Below are 19,231 nucleotides of genomic sequence, written 5' to 3' on the forward strand. Positions count from 1 at the left end.
CCTCCCTATAATAATGCTCTCTCCCCCCCACCTCTCCCGAAAAAAAAATGGATTTAAGGGAACGCAACGGAATCTCAGAATTTTATTTCCAGAGTCCCGCACTGGAGACATTTTACCTTCTTAAACACGAAATATGCAAAGAGAAAATCCTATAATCATAAAGAATTCGAAACTCACTTTTTTAGATATTTCTCATCCTCTCTTTCTTCCTTTTTTTTTTTTTTTTTTCGTCAATCGATTGAATCCAAACTTTTATTCGAAACTAAAATTTTATAAGATCACGTACCAAATTTTATTCATTGAGTTGTTGCATTTTTCAGTTATCAAAAAAAAAACGCATATAATTGTACAGACTGACTGGTGATCAATCCTTTATCGGATTCGTTCAATATTTGATATAAATCCAAACTTTAACTGTTTAAACTGTTGATTAAATTCTATCCTTTTAGCTTTTTACCTTTTGTAGTTTTCGTGTTTACTTGCACTCAGACAAACATACAGATATTTTTTCTCTGAATGAATTTCGTTCAAAGTTTGATAGAAATTTGTATATATTTTTTAAAGACTACCTACCAAATTTCATCTTTATAGATCAAAGCCGTTTTTAATATAGTATTCACTGATAGACGAAAATGCGTTTTTTTTCGAATCCAAAGAGGTCTGCAAAGCAGAGATACTTCAAAATCTCCCGATGAAATGTTTTGACAATTGCTCTCTTTTTTTTTCTTTTTTCTTTTCTTTTTCTTACTATGCTTTTTCTTTGAATGCATCGGAGCCAAGGAAATAAAAGATATTGTAAAAATATACGATTACTTTATTTCATGGAATATCAGAAGTAACTATGAAATTGTGTTCGGAAAATGGCACTAGAATTTCAAACACAGATAACGATTTCCAAATTCCTAATTGATTTAATATCAAAAAAAAAATCTTAATTGGTTTTATGTTTCTTGACAAAGCTAAGTCACTGTTGTTATAAACTTTACTAAATGAATCTTTGAAAATTTTTGAACAAACAAATTTTGTTTATGGCTTTTTTGAATATATATATGGAGAACCATGTGTGTAATTTAGCGCCGTATGAGCAATTTTTACTTTCACAAAGTATATATAAAGTAATATATTTTTTATTTCAATGAATTTGCGAGGATTCGAGATTTTGATGAATGTCCATGTTTTAGACCTTCTTGAGTTCACAAAATACATCTTTAGTACTATATCTATTCTATCTGTGAACAAGTATCGTTTAAAAATGTTTAAAGCTAGAAGAATGAAACTTGGTATATGGTTTTTTACACCAAATATGCAGATTCCTTTCAAATTTTGTATAACATTCATTCACAGAAAGTTTATCTGTCCGACACATATGAGGATGATTACTACAAAACGTAAAGGGCTAGATGCTTGAAATTTGGTAGATGTAGCACCTAAAGTGCAGATTTGTATCAGATTTTGAACTAAATCAAACAAGGAGTTGACTATTTGACGTTTTCTTTTTTCACGAGCATGTAAACGTGATAATTCTAAAGCAGAACGATTTAGTTAAGTGAAATTTGGCGTGGGACCTTGTTACTGAAATTGGAATAGTGTGTCAAATTTTAGTATTAGTGAGTTGAAAAAAAGGCGCCCGAAAGGTATATTCGGTTTCCACATGCGAGCTTTTGAAAACAAAAATCTGAGTACTCGAGGCCTTTATGATTTTGCACAATGGCCAAAATATTATGCGAAGGGAATATGCCTTTAGTGGGGAGTATTCGAACAAAGTTTAAGCTCAAAGAGACTAATCCCGCTCGTTTGTGTATATATATTTTTTTCTTTTTAGTAAATGTAAGCAAGAAGTTTCTCTTTTAGTTTATTTTTGTGTGAAGTAATATAAGTATGCAGTGAATAAAATAATAAATCCGAAATTAAAAGAAAATGAAGGCACCCGACGAGGATGGGATTCGAACCCACGCGGGCAGAGCCCAATGGATTAGCAGTCCATCGCCTTAACCACTCGGCCACCTCGTCCACACAAACCGCTGAAAATAAACAAGCTGTAGAACTAGCTAAATTATTAACCAAATAAATTATTCTTTGAAGGTATAAAGGTGACTGTTTTGAATATCAGATTCTTTTTAAAAAAGAAAAAAAAAAAAAAAATTCCGAATAGAATTTTTATTATTATCATTTCGGGGATGTTGTAAAAAAATTAATTAACAAATGAAATAACAACAGATCGACAGTATTGAAAAAATTTAAAACAATTTTACTATGATGGATACTTTGATTCTGAAGAAAAAGTACGTTATTAACCATCAATAAAAATTGAAAACAATAAGAATATAAACTATTTTAATGTAATTCTCTTTCCTTCATTTCACTGCTTACATTATGTTTGTTTGTATGAGATCTAAAATGTACGGTTTCTATGTACATTTTCATCAATTCAACAGTTTTATAAGAATAATATTTCTAGCAATGATAGTTTTAGGTAACAGATTCATTCACACTTCCGAAGATCATCAATTTATTGTTAATAAACATCATAGTATTGAAAGATGATTTTGTTTCTTAGCAATTTGAGTTTTAATTTCGATCAATAGATGGCAGCACAGAGAACCAGATCGATAAACTGAATGAGGGAGCGAGGTCTCTTCAAAACCGAAAAGCAAGTGGTGTCACGCTATGCCACGTCATTGTTCCCCTCCTTCATTCCATTCGACATTCGCACGCTTGCACGTTTCGCCGTCGGCCGTATCGATCCTTCCTGGAAAAAACAAAAATCCGCGTCACGCGCTGAGGGAAAATGTGCGTTCACTCCATGCTACGTCACGCGATTAGGTCCTGCTCTGCCAATTAGGAAACGCATCGTCGCTTGCCGTGGCCGAGGTATTGTGGACCCTGCAGCGTGGCGTAGCGTCGCTTCATTCGCTAGGCAGCTGCGATAGATTGTGGAGGCATGGAAAAACGCTTGATTCAGAAAGTATTTGAGCATGATTTATTGTATGCTGTTGATAATGTACATTACAGGGATCGGCATATGCGAGCTGTGGCATGGGCCGAGATTGGTAAAGATCTTGGGATTCCAGGTAATTAAAATAATATTATAATCTTGTTTTGTTTGGAAAGGATGAGAAACCATAGTTTTGAAATAAATTTTGAGTTGATTTAGGGGTCAAGGTTTGATGAGTAAATAAGGTTACTAGAAATCGTGGAATTTTCTTGTTGGTGGTTTAGTTTGTAATTATTTGATGCAAAATTAAGTGACCTTTGCTTTAAAATGACAAGAAATTTTGAAATACTGTATATAATACTGTTCTGAAATATTGAGTGTATTAAAACCATTCACTTTAGTATTTAATATAAAATTAAGCCATTTTGAAGATTTATAATTATTTTTCTAAACAAAGTGGAATTAAAATAGCGCTTTTTAAAGATTTAAAAATATTTTGAAGAAAATTTTTTTAAAAATATTAAAGAAGCAAAAATAAATAATAATAATTAAAAAAAGGCAGCAGAAATACAACTGTTTTGGTTCCTTTTAAACCAGGTAGATAAAGAAATTAAAGGTTTTATATCGTGTATGATAATAAATTTACATATGTTATTAAAGTTTGTATGAAAAATGATAAAAATTTAAATTATTTAAAATAATCGAAGCAAAAATATTTTACTATTATACTAATTCTGTATTTTAAATAATATACGAAGAAAAAAAATTTAAATCTGCATTTTGTGTTGTATTCAAATAAAGTATCATGAACTTAAAATAAGAATCACACACAAAGTATTTTACAATTGTATAAATACTATAAACTTTGGATTTAACGTGGGCAAAAAAAAAAAAAAAAATTGCAAAATATTGGAAGTTTGTTAAATTCTAAACTGACTTACGAACAATATGTAAACAGGATATTACTTTGGAAATTGCTCTGTATTATGCAAATGCAAGTTATTTAATACACATCATGTTGGTAAAGAAATCTTATTAGAAGGGTGAAATATATACTTATTAGTAAAGTAAACGGGAGTGGATTGGGGAGATTTTTAATGTCCTTTGATTCTGTCGATTAAATCTGAAGTCGTTAATGCGAGGCTTATTAAAGTTTTTTTTAATTGAATAAAAACTTGAGACAAAAGTTTCATTTAGAAAGTATAATTTTTTGTAGGATTATAAAATCGATTACCATTCGTTTTATTAAAACAAAAACAAAATATGCCAAATAATGTTTTTCATTAGAAATGGATTCGTATTTAAGATGTAAGATGATATTCTTTTTTGTGTTTAGGGATATATTCTGATGTGTGGGATTTATAAATATCGGCTAAACATGTTAGGCGTTCATTGAATGTTTTTATAATCAATGTGTGTGCTTCTTGATAAGGCTACGGTAAATTGTGTTGTTTAATCGAATTCACAATGGTTTCTTTAAGAATTGCATCTTATTTCTCCTAACAAACACGCATTAAAAATTACACGTAAGATTTCTTTTTTTAATTCTCTGAAAGCTATGTCCATTCGTGTAAATAATAATAATAAAAAATAATCTATCAGAAAAAAAAAAAAAAAACCCCTCGAGATTTTAGCATGGAATATTTTTGTGCTCAGTCAACTAGTTGAAAACTGGTCATTACGTAAGAAGAAATGAGATGCCACTTTCAACCATTCACTCACCTGACTACTTTTAATATTGTTGCCATGGTAATGGTAAAATGTTAAAAATGACTGAACGCACCGAAAATGAATGGTGACGTAAATGGGTAACTTATCCAGGTAATTGGGCTTGTAATAGAAACAGTAAAAAGTGATTGTTACTGTAAACTGAATGAAATATAGGGGGAAAAAAAAGAAAAGAAAAGATTAAATAATTTTTTTAAAATTTAATTCTATGGTTAATGTTTTATGAATCCACAATAGTTTTGGTTTCCTATACTTTTTTTTTTAGTTATTTGAATATTTGTTTCTGAATTTTTTTGTATAATGAAATCACCATGTCCTTTTAAAGGTTTTTTTTAAATAATTTTTTTTTTAATATTTATGAAATTTATGTAACATATATTCTCTTAATCAAATCGTCATTAATTTTGAGTTCGCTTTTTTATAAGTTTAAAAAAGTGTAATGTTTTTTCAAGCTGACATTTCTAACGAATTCCCAAGTAAATCGCATAAAATATCACAATATTCGAATCTTATTTTTTTTTTTAAATCTTTGATTAATTTTTTTTAAATGTTGAGATAATTTTGATTGCATACTTTTACAAATTGTAACGAGATGACTGATAAGAAAAACTATTTCTTACTTTTATGGAATGAATTTGTTAATTAAACCAATTTTAAAATTAATTGATATAAATTTTGTTGTTGTAAAAAGACAGCATACATAATAAATTTTTGATTAGAAATAATAATTACTATATCAAATTTTTCTGTAGAAAAAATTATGAATGTGTGCAAAAGCATTGAACGACGAAGACGAAATATTTATTCTTAAAAATAAAAGAACGTTAAAATTTTTTTTAAACTAATTATCCTACCCGAAATGCCAAAGAATTTTAAAGGCAGTTTTCTATTTTGAAAACGATCGAACGATTAACGTGGAACTGTTTGGTTTCAAATCATTGTTTCGCTATTGACACATTTTCCCGCTTGTTTTCGTTATATCATTTATTCTTTTTTTTTTTTTTTTTCATTTGAAATACTTATTCAAGAAGAATCTGTGTTTTTTCCTTCACTTATAGTTGAAATTAATGACTAGAATAATTCTGATATTTTTGTAAACATATCTTAACAGGCACTGCTATACATGTGTTATGAATCCCATTAAGTGGATAATGAGATAATTATTTTTGCTTAGTATGTATGCCTTTTCTTAACATAACAACCGACTGTGACTTGTTTTAATTTTTTTTTTTATTTGTTTCGAATAAATAGGTTATATACATCGACACATTCTTCTGTTTGTTTTCAGTCAGTTTGTTTCATCACCCAGAAATTATTTTTAAATTCAGGGAAAGAATAATTGATAACCGATACATAAAAATTATTATTAATACATCTGGGTCTAAGAAAAAAAACAAAGAAATTTGCAAGTACGCTGAGAAGATTATTACTTATTTATTTTATCAAAATTAAAAAAAAGAAAAAAAAAAGCAAGAATTGTCAAAAAAAAAATTTTTTTTTTCAAAATTGGCTTCTGAACGATTCACCTAATTTTTTTTTTGTTTAATTTGGAATAATTTTTAAGAAAGAATGTATGAGTTTTTCATTTATAAATAAAATAAATAAATGGCATAAATTTTTATGAATAAGTGAAAAAAGTTTTAAATTTAATATGCTTTTAAATGTAACGATATCGTGATTTGAATACTGCAGATAACAAGGTGTTTATTTTTGTGCGATTCGTAAGCTTTTTCTTATCATTCTGCAATTGCGAATTTAAAGTCAAATTGAAGGATCAAGTAGTATTTCAGAGTATTCGTATTATCATAAATTTGGTTGACCAGTTTAGAATTGATTGTATACACAAGCTGCATTATCGTTTGGCACCATTCGTTTTGAAGCATTGTTTTTTTTTTTAAATTTGTTATTATATAAGATTAACGAATATATTTTTTGAAAAATAAGTAGTGCTTTTTTTTTATCACATTAATGCAATGTTTTTGTATAATTTTTTTTTATGGCTATTAACCCTACAGTCATCTTGTAGCTATTTGGCCACATGTTTTCATTTACATTTATAAGCTTCGCATGAGAGTTCTTAAGGACAACAATAAATGTTTGGAAATCCTTTTTTTAAATTCTGTAGAAAGGACCGATATATGGCAGTAGCGGTTCTAAAATAAGATTTAAATTTGAAGCTCCGGAAAATACCATGATGGTAGTTGTATGAATAGTTTTACCATTAAAAAAATTATCATTTTTGCATTATAAAAAATGTATTGGTAAAAAGGGACTTTTACTTTTATTGCTGAAGTTTTATGATGCGATTTGTATCGCTGAGATATCGTTTAATTCATAATGTTGCCATTTGGGACATTTTAATTCTTATTAAAATTCACGAATTTTTTTTTTGAATTATATGCAGTTATTTAAAATATTTTTTTTTGTAAAAAATAAATAAATTATAATTCATGCATTCTAGGATCAAAGATTTGATGGTTTTGTGAAAATCAAGGCTCCTAATATCTCTGTTTTTTCTTATTCTTTTTTTTTAAAGTTCCAATTCCCGTTCCGTTTTAACGAACAGGAGGAATATTTTGAACCGCGGTCACATGATCATCTGCTCATTTCGGAAACCACAAACATGTGATTAGCACTGGAAACAAAATTGCATTCATCCGCAGAAAAAAAGAAAAAAATTACTCATTTTAACAATGTTAACGCCTACGTTGGCACTATTTTCCTAGTTGATGAAATATCTCAACTGGTCTTTGTGATTGTTATTCTTACCTTTACGTCGATTAATTACAAGAATTCTTTGTAAATGATAGTTTCGATCGAATGTCTTCATTCTGGAAATATAAACCAATAAACGTTGTTAAAAGAACACCAGTTTATTCGTTTTCAAAAGTAAAAATTCATTTACAAAGTAAATTTCAAATACAGTCCACTAATTGATATGTGACTGCGTTCGGGATGAATTTTTTGAAGAATGTTCGAAATTACTTATATATTTAAATATTTGCATATAAAAGAAAACATCTAAAAAATATCTATGAAATCAAAATATACCAGTAAAATGGCAAATGTTTTATAAAAATTGGAAAAAAAAAAAGTTGTTTTTTGGCTTAAAAAGCAAAAATCTTCTAATTTAGAAATTTATGAAATGATCTGCTTAAAATGTTGCAGATTAGCTTAAAACATGTATTATTTGGTTCCTGAACTAAAAAAATAAGCCGTATTTCTTTCAAGTCCTTAAATACTGAGGTTCTACTGATGAATAACACGAAATTTCCATTTTTTTTTCACATTATGGAGTACTAAAACATTTATAAAATATTTCGAAATAAATAATTACTTATTCTCTTGGAATTGCAGAACATATTGAGAAATTATTATACCAAATTTGAACAAAAAATATGCATTAGAATGCAATTTATAAAGTTTTTCCTCAGAAAATTTTATCAAAGATTAGAATTTGAGAAAATAGCATCTAAAGATGCAAAATAGCATTAAAACGTATGAAAATGCAATTATAAAAATCAGCGTAATTTCACCTTTCCCCCAAAAAGTAGACTTAGAAATAAAATTCTAATGGTTTTTTTAAAGAAATCTATTCAAACATTAAAAATATTAAATAAAAAATTAATAATTTTGAAAAAAAATCTACTTTTTAACGTAATTTCCTACTTTAACTTACACTTCAGTAATACTTTTGGTTCAATTGAGAAAAGATTTGAGCAGAATTCAAAGAAAATGTTATCAAAAGCAATTAAAAATATATTGTCGGTATATGTATATATTAAAGTTGTTTCTTTTATATAGATATTTATGTATGAATAACGAAAAATATCCTACATTCTTAATATTCTTTGTTACTAGGCGCTTGGAATTCACCTACTGAGGCCTCTGTCTCCCAAAGTGTGTCAAGTAAGACTGGTTTGGGGGCAATTAAACATAGTAGGGCCTCATGCTTGCAGGGGATCTTCATTTTTCTCTTCAGACATTATTGACTTGAAGTTTGGTTTTCTATAAAATCTTTGATCTTCATTTTTTGGAAATGACATGCGTGTTCTTATGTTTGATTTGAGCTGCTAATCGTTTTTAATTTTATTTGCTGATATTTTTTTTATTACGTTTGCGTTGTAAAGAAAGCATACAAAGAAAGCCTTTGTATTAAATAGTTCATTATTACAAGATAAATTTAATTATTTTATCTGCTTTTTTAAAGCCAACTAGATGACTGGTGGAAAATAAAAATTCAATAATAATAATTTCTAAATTATAGTTTCTTAAACTATTGGTCACGACCTCAAATAAAGCCGTAGCATTTTTTTTTTTTCATTGAATGTAGTTAGTTTAATCCCATATAATAATGTAACGTGGGCAGCGCCGTTTTAATTTTGGACTCCTTTGCGAAGAAGAAAATGGTCGTGATGTCACAACACTGTGTAAGAAATAAAAGGAATCCAGGACGCAATCATAAATTTAAACATTTCATTAATGATTATTGCGCAACTTTTTAAAATTAAATTACTTTTTGTTTATTATAAACTAATGTATAGTTTCCATATTACTCCCTCCCTCCGTATTTGAAAACTTAAAATATAATTTAAACAAATACACGGGCCGAAGTGAAAAAAAAAAAAAAAAATGAATTTCCTGGGTTTACGAATTTGTATAAAATTCTGATTTAATGGCATATCCTAATTGGGTATTAATTTTATTTAATAGTTATATATAAACATAAAACATCTTAGATAATTAAAAATTACCTAGTAATATTTTTTTACGTCAATTGCGTTATTGTCTAAGTTACAGATTTAATATCAATTCTGTATTTCGATGCAAGAATATTATGCTTATAAATACTCCCACCGATATTTCTAAAATGTAGATAGTCATAAATATTATGGTTATAATTTTAAATAATCCAACAGATATTTCTAGAATTTAGATAGTCATAAATATTATGCTTATGATTATAAATATTCCCACCGATATTTTTAAAATGTAGATAGTCATAAGTCGAATTAATCTGGTTTATCGAATTATAAATAAATCGATAAATTGCGGTGATCAAAGGCGTTTTGGTAGGATGGCATCAATGTATATATATAGATATATATCCTCCAAATGCTAGATTTGGGAGTTGTTCCCTTAAAGATAAGTATTCTGACTGTATTTAATTTTTTAATTGATTTAGAGACACAAGTGATAACGAAGGAAATTGATAATTCCTCGATCCTAGCGCTATTTACCCTTACCGTGCCACTGGTAGGATATAATTGACTATTGACAAGAAAGCTCTTACTTCTATCTGCTAATGGGCCGTGGTGACCTGGTGATAAGATCTCGGCTTGTGAGCCGTAGGATTTCAGGTTCGGGACCCCATTCCACCGAAGAACCGCCGTGTAAGGGGGTCTGTTGCACGATAAACCCGTCAGGGCCAAACGTCCTTCCGTTGGTGTGGTGTGGTGTGGAGAGGGGGTGCCAGCTCAGGTGTCTTCCTTGTCATCTGACCGCGGTTCAAAATGACGAGGTCCGTCCCAAAATAGGCATAGTGTTGCTTTAAACGGGACGTTAATATAAGTAAACTAAACTAAATCTATCTGCTAATGTATGCCAGTTTGCAAAAACAAACTTAATGAAATTGTTATCTCAGTTTACAAAAACACACGATTTAGTAAAATGGTGCATTAGGTTCGTGCGTCGAATTTCAGAAATTTTGATATTTACAATAGTTATTGAAGCGGGCAGCAATTGTCTGATGGTAAGGTATAGGCTTTGGAACCGGAGGGTTTTAGGTTCGAGACCCAAATCCATCGGTGGTTCTTTCGCTGGTGTGGTGCGGAAGCTTGGAAAAAGAGGTACCAGCTCAGGCTTCTTCCGACTACGGTCCCAAATTGCGAAGTCCGTCCCTAAATAGCCCTAGTGTTGCTTTATAATGAGACGTTAATATAACTGAACTATTTATTGAAGCAGTAAGTAATTAAAAAAAACGTTTGGGCAACCTGAAGTACTGTTCTTTTTAGGAACGGGAGACGATCACTTTTAGGAGATTTTACACCGCAGGGGAGGGGGATGTGAATTGAGCAAGATTAATGCATTTTTGGAGGTTTTTTTTTTAGACTTTGCCTTTTGTAACTGTTAAACGACTTTTGTTTTCTCTTCCTGCTTGTCATTTTGAATTATACTATTTTATTTTAATTCGAAACATTTTTTTATTTGCTAATCACATGACCAGTTTAATTTTTAAAATGCTACACTATCTAATTCCACTAGTATTCGAGGGTTTTTTTTTGTATTGATAACTAAATATAAACATTTTTTTCTGCATTTTTCATTTCGCCTCTATTTTGAGGAAATCAGCGTCCCCTGACGCATGCGCAATAGCACGTAAGCCATCTGTATCTAAAAAAAAAAAAAAAAAGAATAACTGATGACTGTATCTTAACCCATCAACATATACACAGGGTCTTTTTGAATCTATCATTTCACTTTTGTTTAGACATTCTGGGAATTTATAAAAGTTTACACCTGTTACTCCCAATATCTTCACGGGGGAGCTAGAAGAAGATTAGAACAATAGAAAACTATGAAACACTGTATCTTTTTTTTTTTTCACAGAAGGTATGGGGTCAAATTGAACCTTGCATGAGCTAACGTTTCAGATTCTTTTAATGTTACGGCTTTGACAGTGAGAAGCATAGATTCAGGGATTTTTTTGCAAGACTTCTTACTGATAGACAAAATGATGATTGCTCAGATTCGTCATATAGTCATGAAATTTCGGAAAGTGATCATGATATAGAATCGAAACAAAACGCAGATTCTGAAAATTTGATCGAATCCTTTCCTGTTCGTTCCAAATCCTTATATAAAATGCATTCTTTTACAATATGAATAAATTGTCTTGAAATTTATTCTAACAATTCATTTTATTCTAAATAAAGAATGATAAAAGTGTTTTTTTTTTTTTTTGAGTATGCATATAAAAATAGAAGACAGATCTTATGAATTTTCAGAATTGTATGTTTAAGTTTCTTTTTTCCAAAAAATTTCAAATGTAAAATCTATATATAAAATATAGATTTTCTTATTTTTCCAATATCTTTATAAATATGGGAAAAACTGCCTACATTACAAATAATAAGTTTTATATGTATTGAATAGGGAAAAAAGAAATGAACACAGAAAAGGTATGAAAAAAAGGGGGGGGGGCTAAGTTTAATTTCAATTTTTTTTATATTAAAAATCGCATTTGTATCTTAAATAAGAACATATTTACATGGAAAAATATTTATGTACTCTTGACATATTTTGTTTTTATACAAATGGTCAATAAAATAAAGGATAAATGCCTGTCAATTTGGGGTCAAACTGACCCCGCGCGTGTGTTAAAGTTTAAAAAAAATGGATGCGTGTGCTAAAGGGTTTTAAGGATGCAAGTAATAATGTGTCCAAAAAGAAACATATCATCTATTTTGGAATTAAAATAAATTCTTAAGTTCAGGAGTTAAATTTATCACACAATACAATACTTTTTCCCCCCAATCCATTAGAATAAAACGCGACTTGGAAAAAATCGCCAAATTTCGCCAATTGTTTTTTGTTTGAAGAATAGATTGAAATTCCATTTACTTGTCTCACGCCATTTGTTTCGTTTCAGCATCACAGTGCAAAGACATGTGGAGGAAGTTGAGAAATTGCTACCTGAATGCCATCAACAGAAGACAGAACAAAAACATTCCCAAATGGAAATACGAAGACGAGATGTCTTTCTTATTGCCATTCATCGACGTGCGATCGTAAGTGTTGTATTCATGTTCACTTTCTAAAAAGGGGCAACTAACGATTATTCTAATGATTCTTTAAGCTGTGTTTAATGTTAATTAATAATTAGGTGTAATTGTCAGCTCCAATACAAGGGTCAAGGCAGCTCCAAACAAGGGGTTTGGCGAACCATAGTTAAAAAAAAAAAAAAAAAAAAAAAAGTCCTTTATGTTATAAATCTTCAATCCCTTTTTTCATTGTCGAAATAAAGTCAAATGCCTCCTCTTATTGTTTTGTCTTTGTTACAGCTTCACGCCGATAGATGGTGTTTCTGTCGACTACAAAGTTTCTGTTAATTCTTTTTTGTATCTGAACGTTGAGAGTGTGTAAGAACGATTCTGTGACCTAGACGTGGCACAAATTGTGAAAGGTGTCCTAATCTGTAATAGTCTACATGAAGTGGCACAAAAAATGTGTCCGAAAATAAAATGGTGTTCACCAGAAAGAAATGAGTAATTATCTGAAGAGAAGTACAGTTTTCGATTATAGAAATTTCTAGATTTTCATGGATCTTATCACAGACTTGGAAAAAAAGTAATTGAAAAAAAGAAGACAAAAATAACAACAAACAAACAACAACTTTATATTCTAAATATCTCTTCTCATCACAAAATAATGCCAGAAGTCCCTTCTTATAGTTTCGTCCCCATTATATTAATGTACAGATTTTCATTGATCATATTTTAGACTTGAAAAAAATAATTGAAAATTAGCTTTCTTCCTTATTAATTGAAAACATAAATCTTTAAATTCCTTTCTCCTTTCATCGCTAAAAAAAGTCAGATGTCTTCTCTGTAGTTTCATCCCCAATTATAGAAACGTATGTTCTTTCCCTTTGATCATATCATAGGCTTGGAGAAAAATGAATCGACCTTTTTTTTAAATATTGTATGAATCCCCATTTTATTGCCAAAATAAGGTCAAATGTTCCATTTTATAATTCCATCCCAATGATACAAATATATGGATTTTCACTAATTAAATTTTACGCTTGTAGAAAAATTAATTGAAAACAAACTTTATACTATAAATCTTTAAATGCCCCCTTTTATTATAAAAACAAGGTCAAGTAATCTTTATAATTTAGTCCTTGATGATATGAATCGATGTATTGAATATGTGGCAAGAAGTTTGAAAAGAATTTCTACTTCATGTGCATTTCTCGTCATCTGATCATAGCTCGAAATTATGAAATCCACCAGTATTGGTCCCCCCCCCCCTGCTTTATAGTATTTTATCTTTAGGTTTATACAAGAGTAATTGAGGACCGGGATAGCCTGGCTGGTAGAGCGTTGGATTCGCGTCTCCTAGGTTGCGAGTTCGAACCCCGCCGGCCGAAGATTCCGCACGTGCTTGGTGGCTGACGTGCGTATAAATCTGTCGTGGTCACAAAGTCCTCCACGTCGAGAGTAATACCACTGGGGGTACTGGATCAGGGGTGATCGTTCTCTGATTCAGGTCTAAATTACGATCTGTTGATGCGTGAATGAAGTCCGCCCTGTAAAAAGGGTTGTCGTGTGTGTAGCTAAGTCGTTCTCTTGGATGGATGAAGTTCCAATTTTTCCCTGGATGGTGCTAATATAAAAACAAGAGACGCTCCCCCACCGGCTGTCTTCGTAACAGTGCCATAAGAAACAACAACAAACAACAAGAGTAATTGAATAGTTCCAGGTAAGAAGGGTGGAGATTGAATTCGGAACTTCCAGTTTGAAGCCATGCACTTCACCTTTAAGTAGTCGGGGCAATGTTTGTAGTTCCCATTCCCTGAATGCTTGAGGGCAAAGTGTCAGGCTTCATTGCTGCTTTCATTAGATATCTGAAGAAGCATGATATCCCTGCAGGTTTGTAGTATCATCTGATCACCTCAAAACTTGGGTCTTCCAGAAATCGTTCTACAAAGATAAGTATTATTCAGTAGAGCAATTATCCAAATTAAACTGGAATGACACTAATTCATAGGAAGAGAAATTCTGAAGAATGGACCTAAAGATAACAATTATGGTTGGGTTTATTGTGAATTAGAATTTATTTTTATTTTTCTGTGATTATTTCCTGCGAGAATCCAGTATGCTTTTTTTTTTAACTATTAAAAAAAAAAAAAAGGTTGGGCATATTTGTGGATTAGAATATATTTTTATTTTGTAGTTAAATATTTTGATTTTAGATGTAGAATTTTACATTATATTAGTTTTTAAAATATTTCATTTTATTGTGTTTCTGTACTATACAATTTTCAGAATTCACAACACAAACGTTAAGACGTGACAAACATTTTTCTTCTCTGGAATCTATAAGTGCAAGTGGCGTGTCGAGGTACAAATACTTGAAATGGATATGGAAGGATGTTTATTTACGGAATCGTTAACAAGTGTTTTTTCACAATAATGTTTAAAATAATTGTTCCAAATTGCGTTCACTAACATTAATCTTTGGAGTGCTAAGCTAAGTGTAAAATGAAGAGTCAGTCTAAAGAGTCCTTTTGACCCCATAGGTATTTATAGGATGTGATTAAACGAAATTGAAAATAATGAACAAATGAGGCATTATTAATAAGTATTCATTATTAATAAATAATAATAACATTTATTTTAAAGAATAAAATGTAATTTTGTGTAAAATATTATGAGTAATTAAATTAGCTCTAAAACTAAATGAAATAAAGGAAAACTTAACTTATCTATAAAGGACACTAAAGCTAAATATAATTAAAAAAAACTTTATGTAAGAATAACGGTGAAAAATTCATTGCAATGATTTTCAGTTATGCTATTAATTCTGGCAATCAAAGCACAAAATAACTGCAGAAATATGATTTGTATAACTCTCTGCATTCCTTGAACTTTTGTGACTACTTAATTGTGATTTGGGGGCACAAAACTTATTTACTCCGTTCAAAGAGAGTTTTTTAAATATGCTTTAGTGTTGACATGCTATATGAAAAAAAAGTGTTGATAAAATTATGAAGGGGGGAAAAAATAAGAGAGAACATTTTAGATTTTTTAGAAAAGAATTTTAGTTACCATATTTTAAGTGCTAAAACGAAAAAGAATTCCGAGAAATGATACATGCTTGAAAGAGAATCAAATGCAGTGACTGAAGTACAATTTCAGATGACGGATATTCTCGCATGCTTGCAATCACAACTGATATCTGAGGGTTAAAGTCCTCAAAAGAATTAACTAAGTTCTTGCAAATTATGGCTTTTAGATGTTTATATAAGATAAAATCGAGATTTGAAAATTTGAAATCTTCCACTGTGATCCTTTTATATCTATTTTTTGGTGTCTTAAAGTTTTAATACACGCTCTTACATTCCTATGTATAAAGAAGTTTATGGTAATGCGCTGTAATCAACCCCCTTTCCCTCGAATTCCAAAACTCCTTGCATTCTATCTTTACGATTTGAGTGTTTTTTAACGGTCATGCTTTTTAGAAAATTGAACCGTTGTTCGTTCAGTATGGCAGAATATTTTCTTGTTGTTATCTCTTATAGTAACCCAAATGCTTAAAATTTTGTTCATGAAATATTTTTTTTTCTGCTTTCACCAGATCAGCAGACAACGACATGGAACTTCATTCCCAGTCTTCCAGCATAAATAACTTATCGACATCTTTTCACGAAGGAGCCATCGATAATTCCATGATGTCCGAACGAGAGGACAGCTCTGAAATGATTCTTCCAGAAACCTCCAGTTTCGTCCCCAAAAAAGAACCGGAAGACGAGCACATGGAGCTGATGTCGATGTCTAGGAAGAGGAACAATCTTCGCTCTTATAGGCAGTTCGAAGGACCCATTCGTGACGAAACGGAAATGTTCTTCCTCAGTATTTCGGAGACAGTGAAACGACTTCCGGCAGTGGACCAAGCGAGAATAAAGATGGAGGTCTGCAAGCTTGTCTATGAATCAGAGATTCGACAACTAGAAGCAGAATACGAAGAGACTCTATGAAAGGTGCGCATGCGCGTGAATGATTTCGGAGTTGTTGCCAGAGTATTAAGATGTGTGATCAGAATATACATCCTTTTCCGTACCTTCGACCAAGTTTTAATTGAAATTAAAAAAAAAAAAAAAATCTTATCTTGAAATGATATTAGCAGGCAGACGGATAATATGTTTTTCAGTAAAAGTTAACGACTTTCATACTTATATGTGGCTTTTCTACAAGTCACGATGACGTTGCGTCGAAAGCCAAATGCAATCCCATTGACAAGGAAAGTTGGCTCAAATTATTTTAGCCAAAACTCAAAAAGGGCGCCAAACACGCAACACGCTTGTCGCAGTTGTTAACGTTGCAACGCCATTGTTTGTCTGACTTCTTGTAAAGTTTCATATGCTCTTTGAGTCATTTTTTTTCGGTGCCAAAATTCCATAACTTTGAAAATACTCAATTGCACGCTGTTCTGTAGCATGTAGGTCCCAAATTTTTATCATTTTCTTATGTAAAAGCAGAGAAATATCTATTAGAACTGAACTCTTGTTCTTGCCATATATCTCACCTATGGTTCACACTTACTTTCTGACTGTATGAATGAGGTCATCTAATTAGACAAGTGGTCCGAATATCAGGCTTGAGCCATGGCAGTGAACGCGTTAAAGAAACACAAATTGTTTATCAAAGCTACAGCCCATGTATTTGGTATATAGTTTTTCATTGTTGGCGTAATAGCGTGTTATTTGGCGCCATTTTTTGGTTTTGGCGAAAATAACTTGCGCCAACTTACCTGCTTATCCCTGCTCGACGGGAAACCCATATGCTAGACCTCGTGCTCAGTTAACCGTCGCTGCCGCTTGTTTTCTACTTACTATGATTATTTTTTCTCTATATATGTACAGGTTCATCTTAACAAATATGACAGCGCGGGCTAGAGTAGCTTGGCGCCATATGAGAAATATGTATAGGAATTTGAATCATATTCTTTCATATTGTATGATTAAAAACTAATCTGATCCATCACTATATTAGGTATTGATGTATATATCCCTACTTTATCATTGGCAATATGACATTTAGCGCATGCGTACTACTTACAAATATGAATCATATTCTTTATTTTTACCTTAATTATGATTATAAGCAAATATATTTTTTTGTTCAGTTGTTGAATCCGATTTCGTAATGAATTTCGCATCTGGTTTGTAGTCTTACTAAAATTGGTGCAAATGAGTGGAAAGAAAAAAAAAAGTTACTAGATGTTCTCTGTTTTATGTAAAAGGTACTGTTAGGAAATCAACTTATGAATAAAATTATTAGGTAGAAACAACTGTTCAGAAATTGCCTATAAGATGTAAACATTCATCAATATAAATGGTGATTGCACTTTTTTCGCTTACTTCTATATACGCAGGATGATTCAAAATTTAGCTTTCAAATTCACAAAAGCAAGATTGGAAACGCCACTCGGATGAGCTAGGGGATGGATAAAGATTCAAAAATATCAAATTTTTAAGAGATAAAAACTCTTTGTTACTTGGATTTATTTAAACTTAAATTTCTTATCCTTCACAGCAGTATTGAATCTTTCAGAGGTACCCAAAATTATCCAGATATTATATGTTGATAAAGAATCTTAATACAGTTTCAGTGTGCTCAGTATTTGTAAACTGATATATTCTTGTAGCCTATTGAAATTTGAAATTATTATTGTTGAGACACAACTACAGTGTTATTGAGCAGTGTCATCTAGATTATTAGGTTGGTATTTCAGTCATACTCTCCCATATGATTTTACCTTATTTTTGTATCTCCTACATTCCTGACAGTTTGAATTTTAAACTACCCGTATAAGAGAAAAATGAAAGTACAGAATAAGAATTTTGCTTTGTAATTTTGATGAAACTCGTTAAACCAGAAACTATTGGGAATTTATTTAGAAAAACGAATGATTCAAATTTATTAAACTAAAATATTTAGGATGATATAAAAATATGCCAGTTTGATAATATGCAGATTTTACGATGTATAGTATGCAATTTCAATTCATAATTATAATTTTTATTACATGCAAATTGTACGTGTAAAATATAAGAAAAAAATTTGAGTTTTATAAGACATTTTCTGATTTGTATGCTTTTAAAAGATCATTCATTTGTTGATGTCTTTCATATATTTGTTCATTTTTTTAAATGAACTATAGTCATTTGATACATTGTTATTATTTATTACAATGTATATTACAATAGTAATATACATGTAATTACAATTACAATATTAATATACATTGTTCATATTCAAAAAGATTGTATATTGTTTTATTCCTGATCATTGTGTAGTGCTCATGTTCATAAACATTGTGCTGGGTTCATCTTCACAAATATTGTGTACTGCTTATCTCATGTCATGATATTTAATTATCTTTTGTTCCCCCCCTTCCGTGATACTTACTGTTTGGCACAGTTATTATGTTTTGAAGAATTTATTTATTTTGATTATTATTATTTTTTATCTTTATTCTTTTAATCTTTATTTTCTTGTTGTCTTATTTTTTTAAAGTTCTTTTTGCTGAAAATATTTATGAAAGCGATTGTCTTGTTTCATATAAATTTTAGATCTTAATAAATGTTACGATTCATTTAAATCTTTTCTTTTGTGTATGAGTGTTGAAGTTATAAAGCGCATGCATTATGCACCGTGTTGCTGCAATAAAACAAATGGCTGCACTCTGTAAAAATTGTAAAGCATTTGTTAAATTTCAAGGATTTTAAATGCCGCATAAAGTGTACAAATTTTTAATAGTTTAGCTTTAGCATTAATA

At 30.4% G+C, this 19,231-nt stretch overlaps 1 protein-coding gene and 1 non-coding gene across 2 annotated transcripts; one reads left to right on the plus strand and one right to left on the minus strand.

The window, feature by feature from the left end:
* Positions 1-1,928: 1,928 nt before the first annotated feature.
* Trnas-gcu (transfer RNA serine (anticodon GCU)) lies at positions 1,929-2,010 on the minus strand. Its single transcript has one exon. It is a non-coding gene; the product is annotated as a tRNA-Ser (tRNA).
* A 699-nt stretch (positions 2,011-2,709) lies between these two features.
* On the plus strand, positions 2,710-18,974 carry LOC129989498 (uncharacterized). Its single transcript, XM_056098067.1, has 3 exons — positions 2,710-3,071; positions 12,315-12,453; positions 16,028-18,974. Exons 1-3 carry the CDS (start codon positions 2,942-2,944, stop codon positions 16,425-16,427), a joined length of 669 nt encoding a protein of 222 aa, XP_055954042.1. The 5' UTR covers positions 2,710-2,941; the 3' UTR covers positions 16,428-18,974.
* Positions 18,975-19,231: the final 257 nt, after the last annotated feature.

The sequence above is a fragment of the Argiope bruennichi genome, chromosome 10 (genome assembly GCF_947563725.1).
Source record: "Argiope bruennichi chromosome 10, qqArgBrue1.1, whole genome shotgun sequence".
Lineage (NCBI taxonomy): Eukaryota > Metazoa > Arthropoda > Arachnida > Araneae > Araneidae > Argiope > Argiope bruennichi.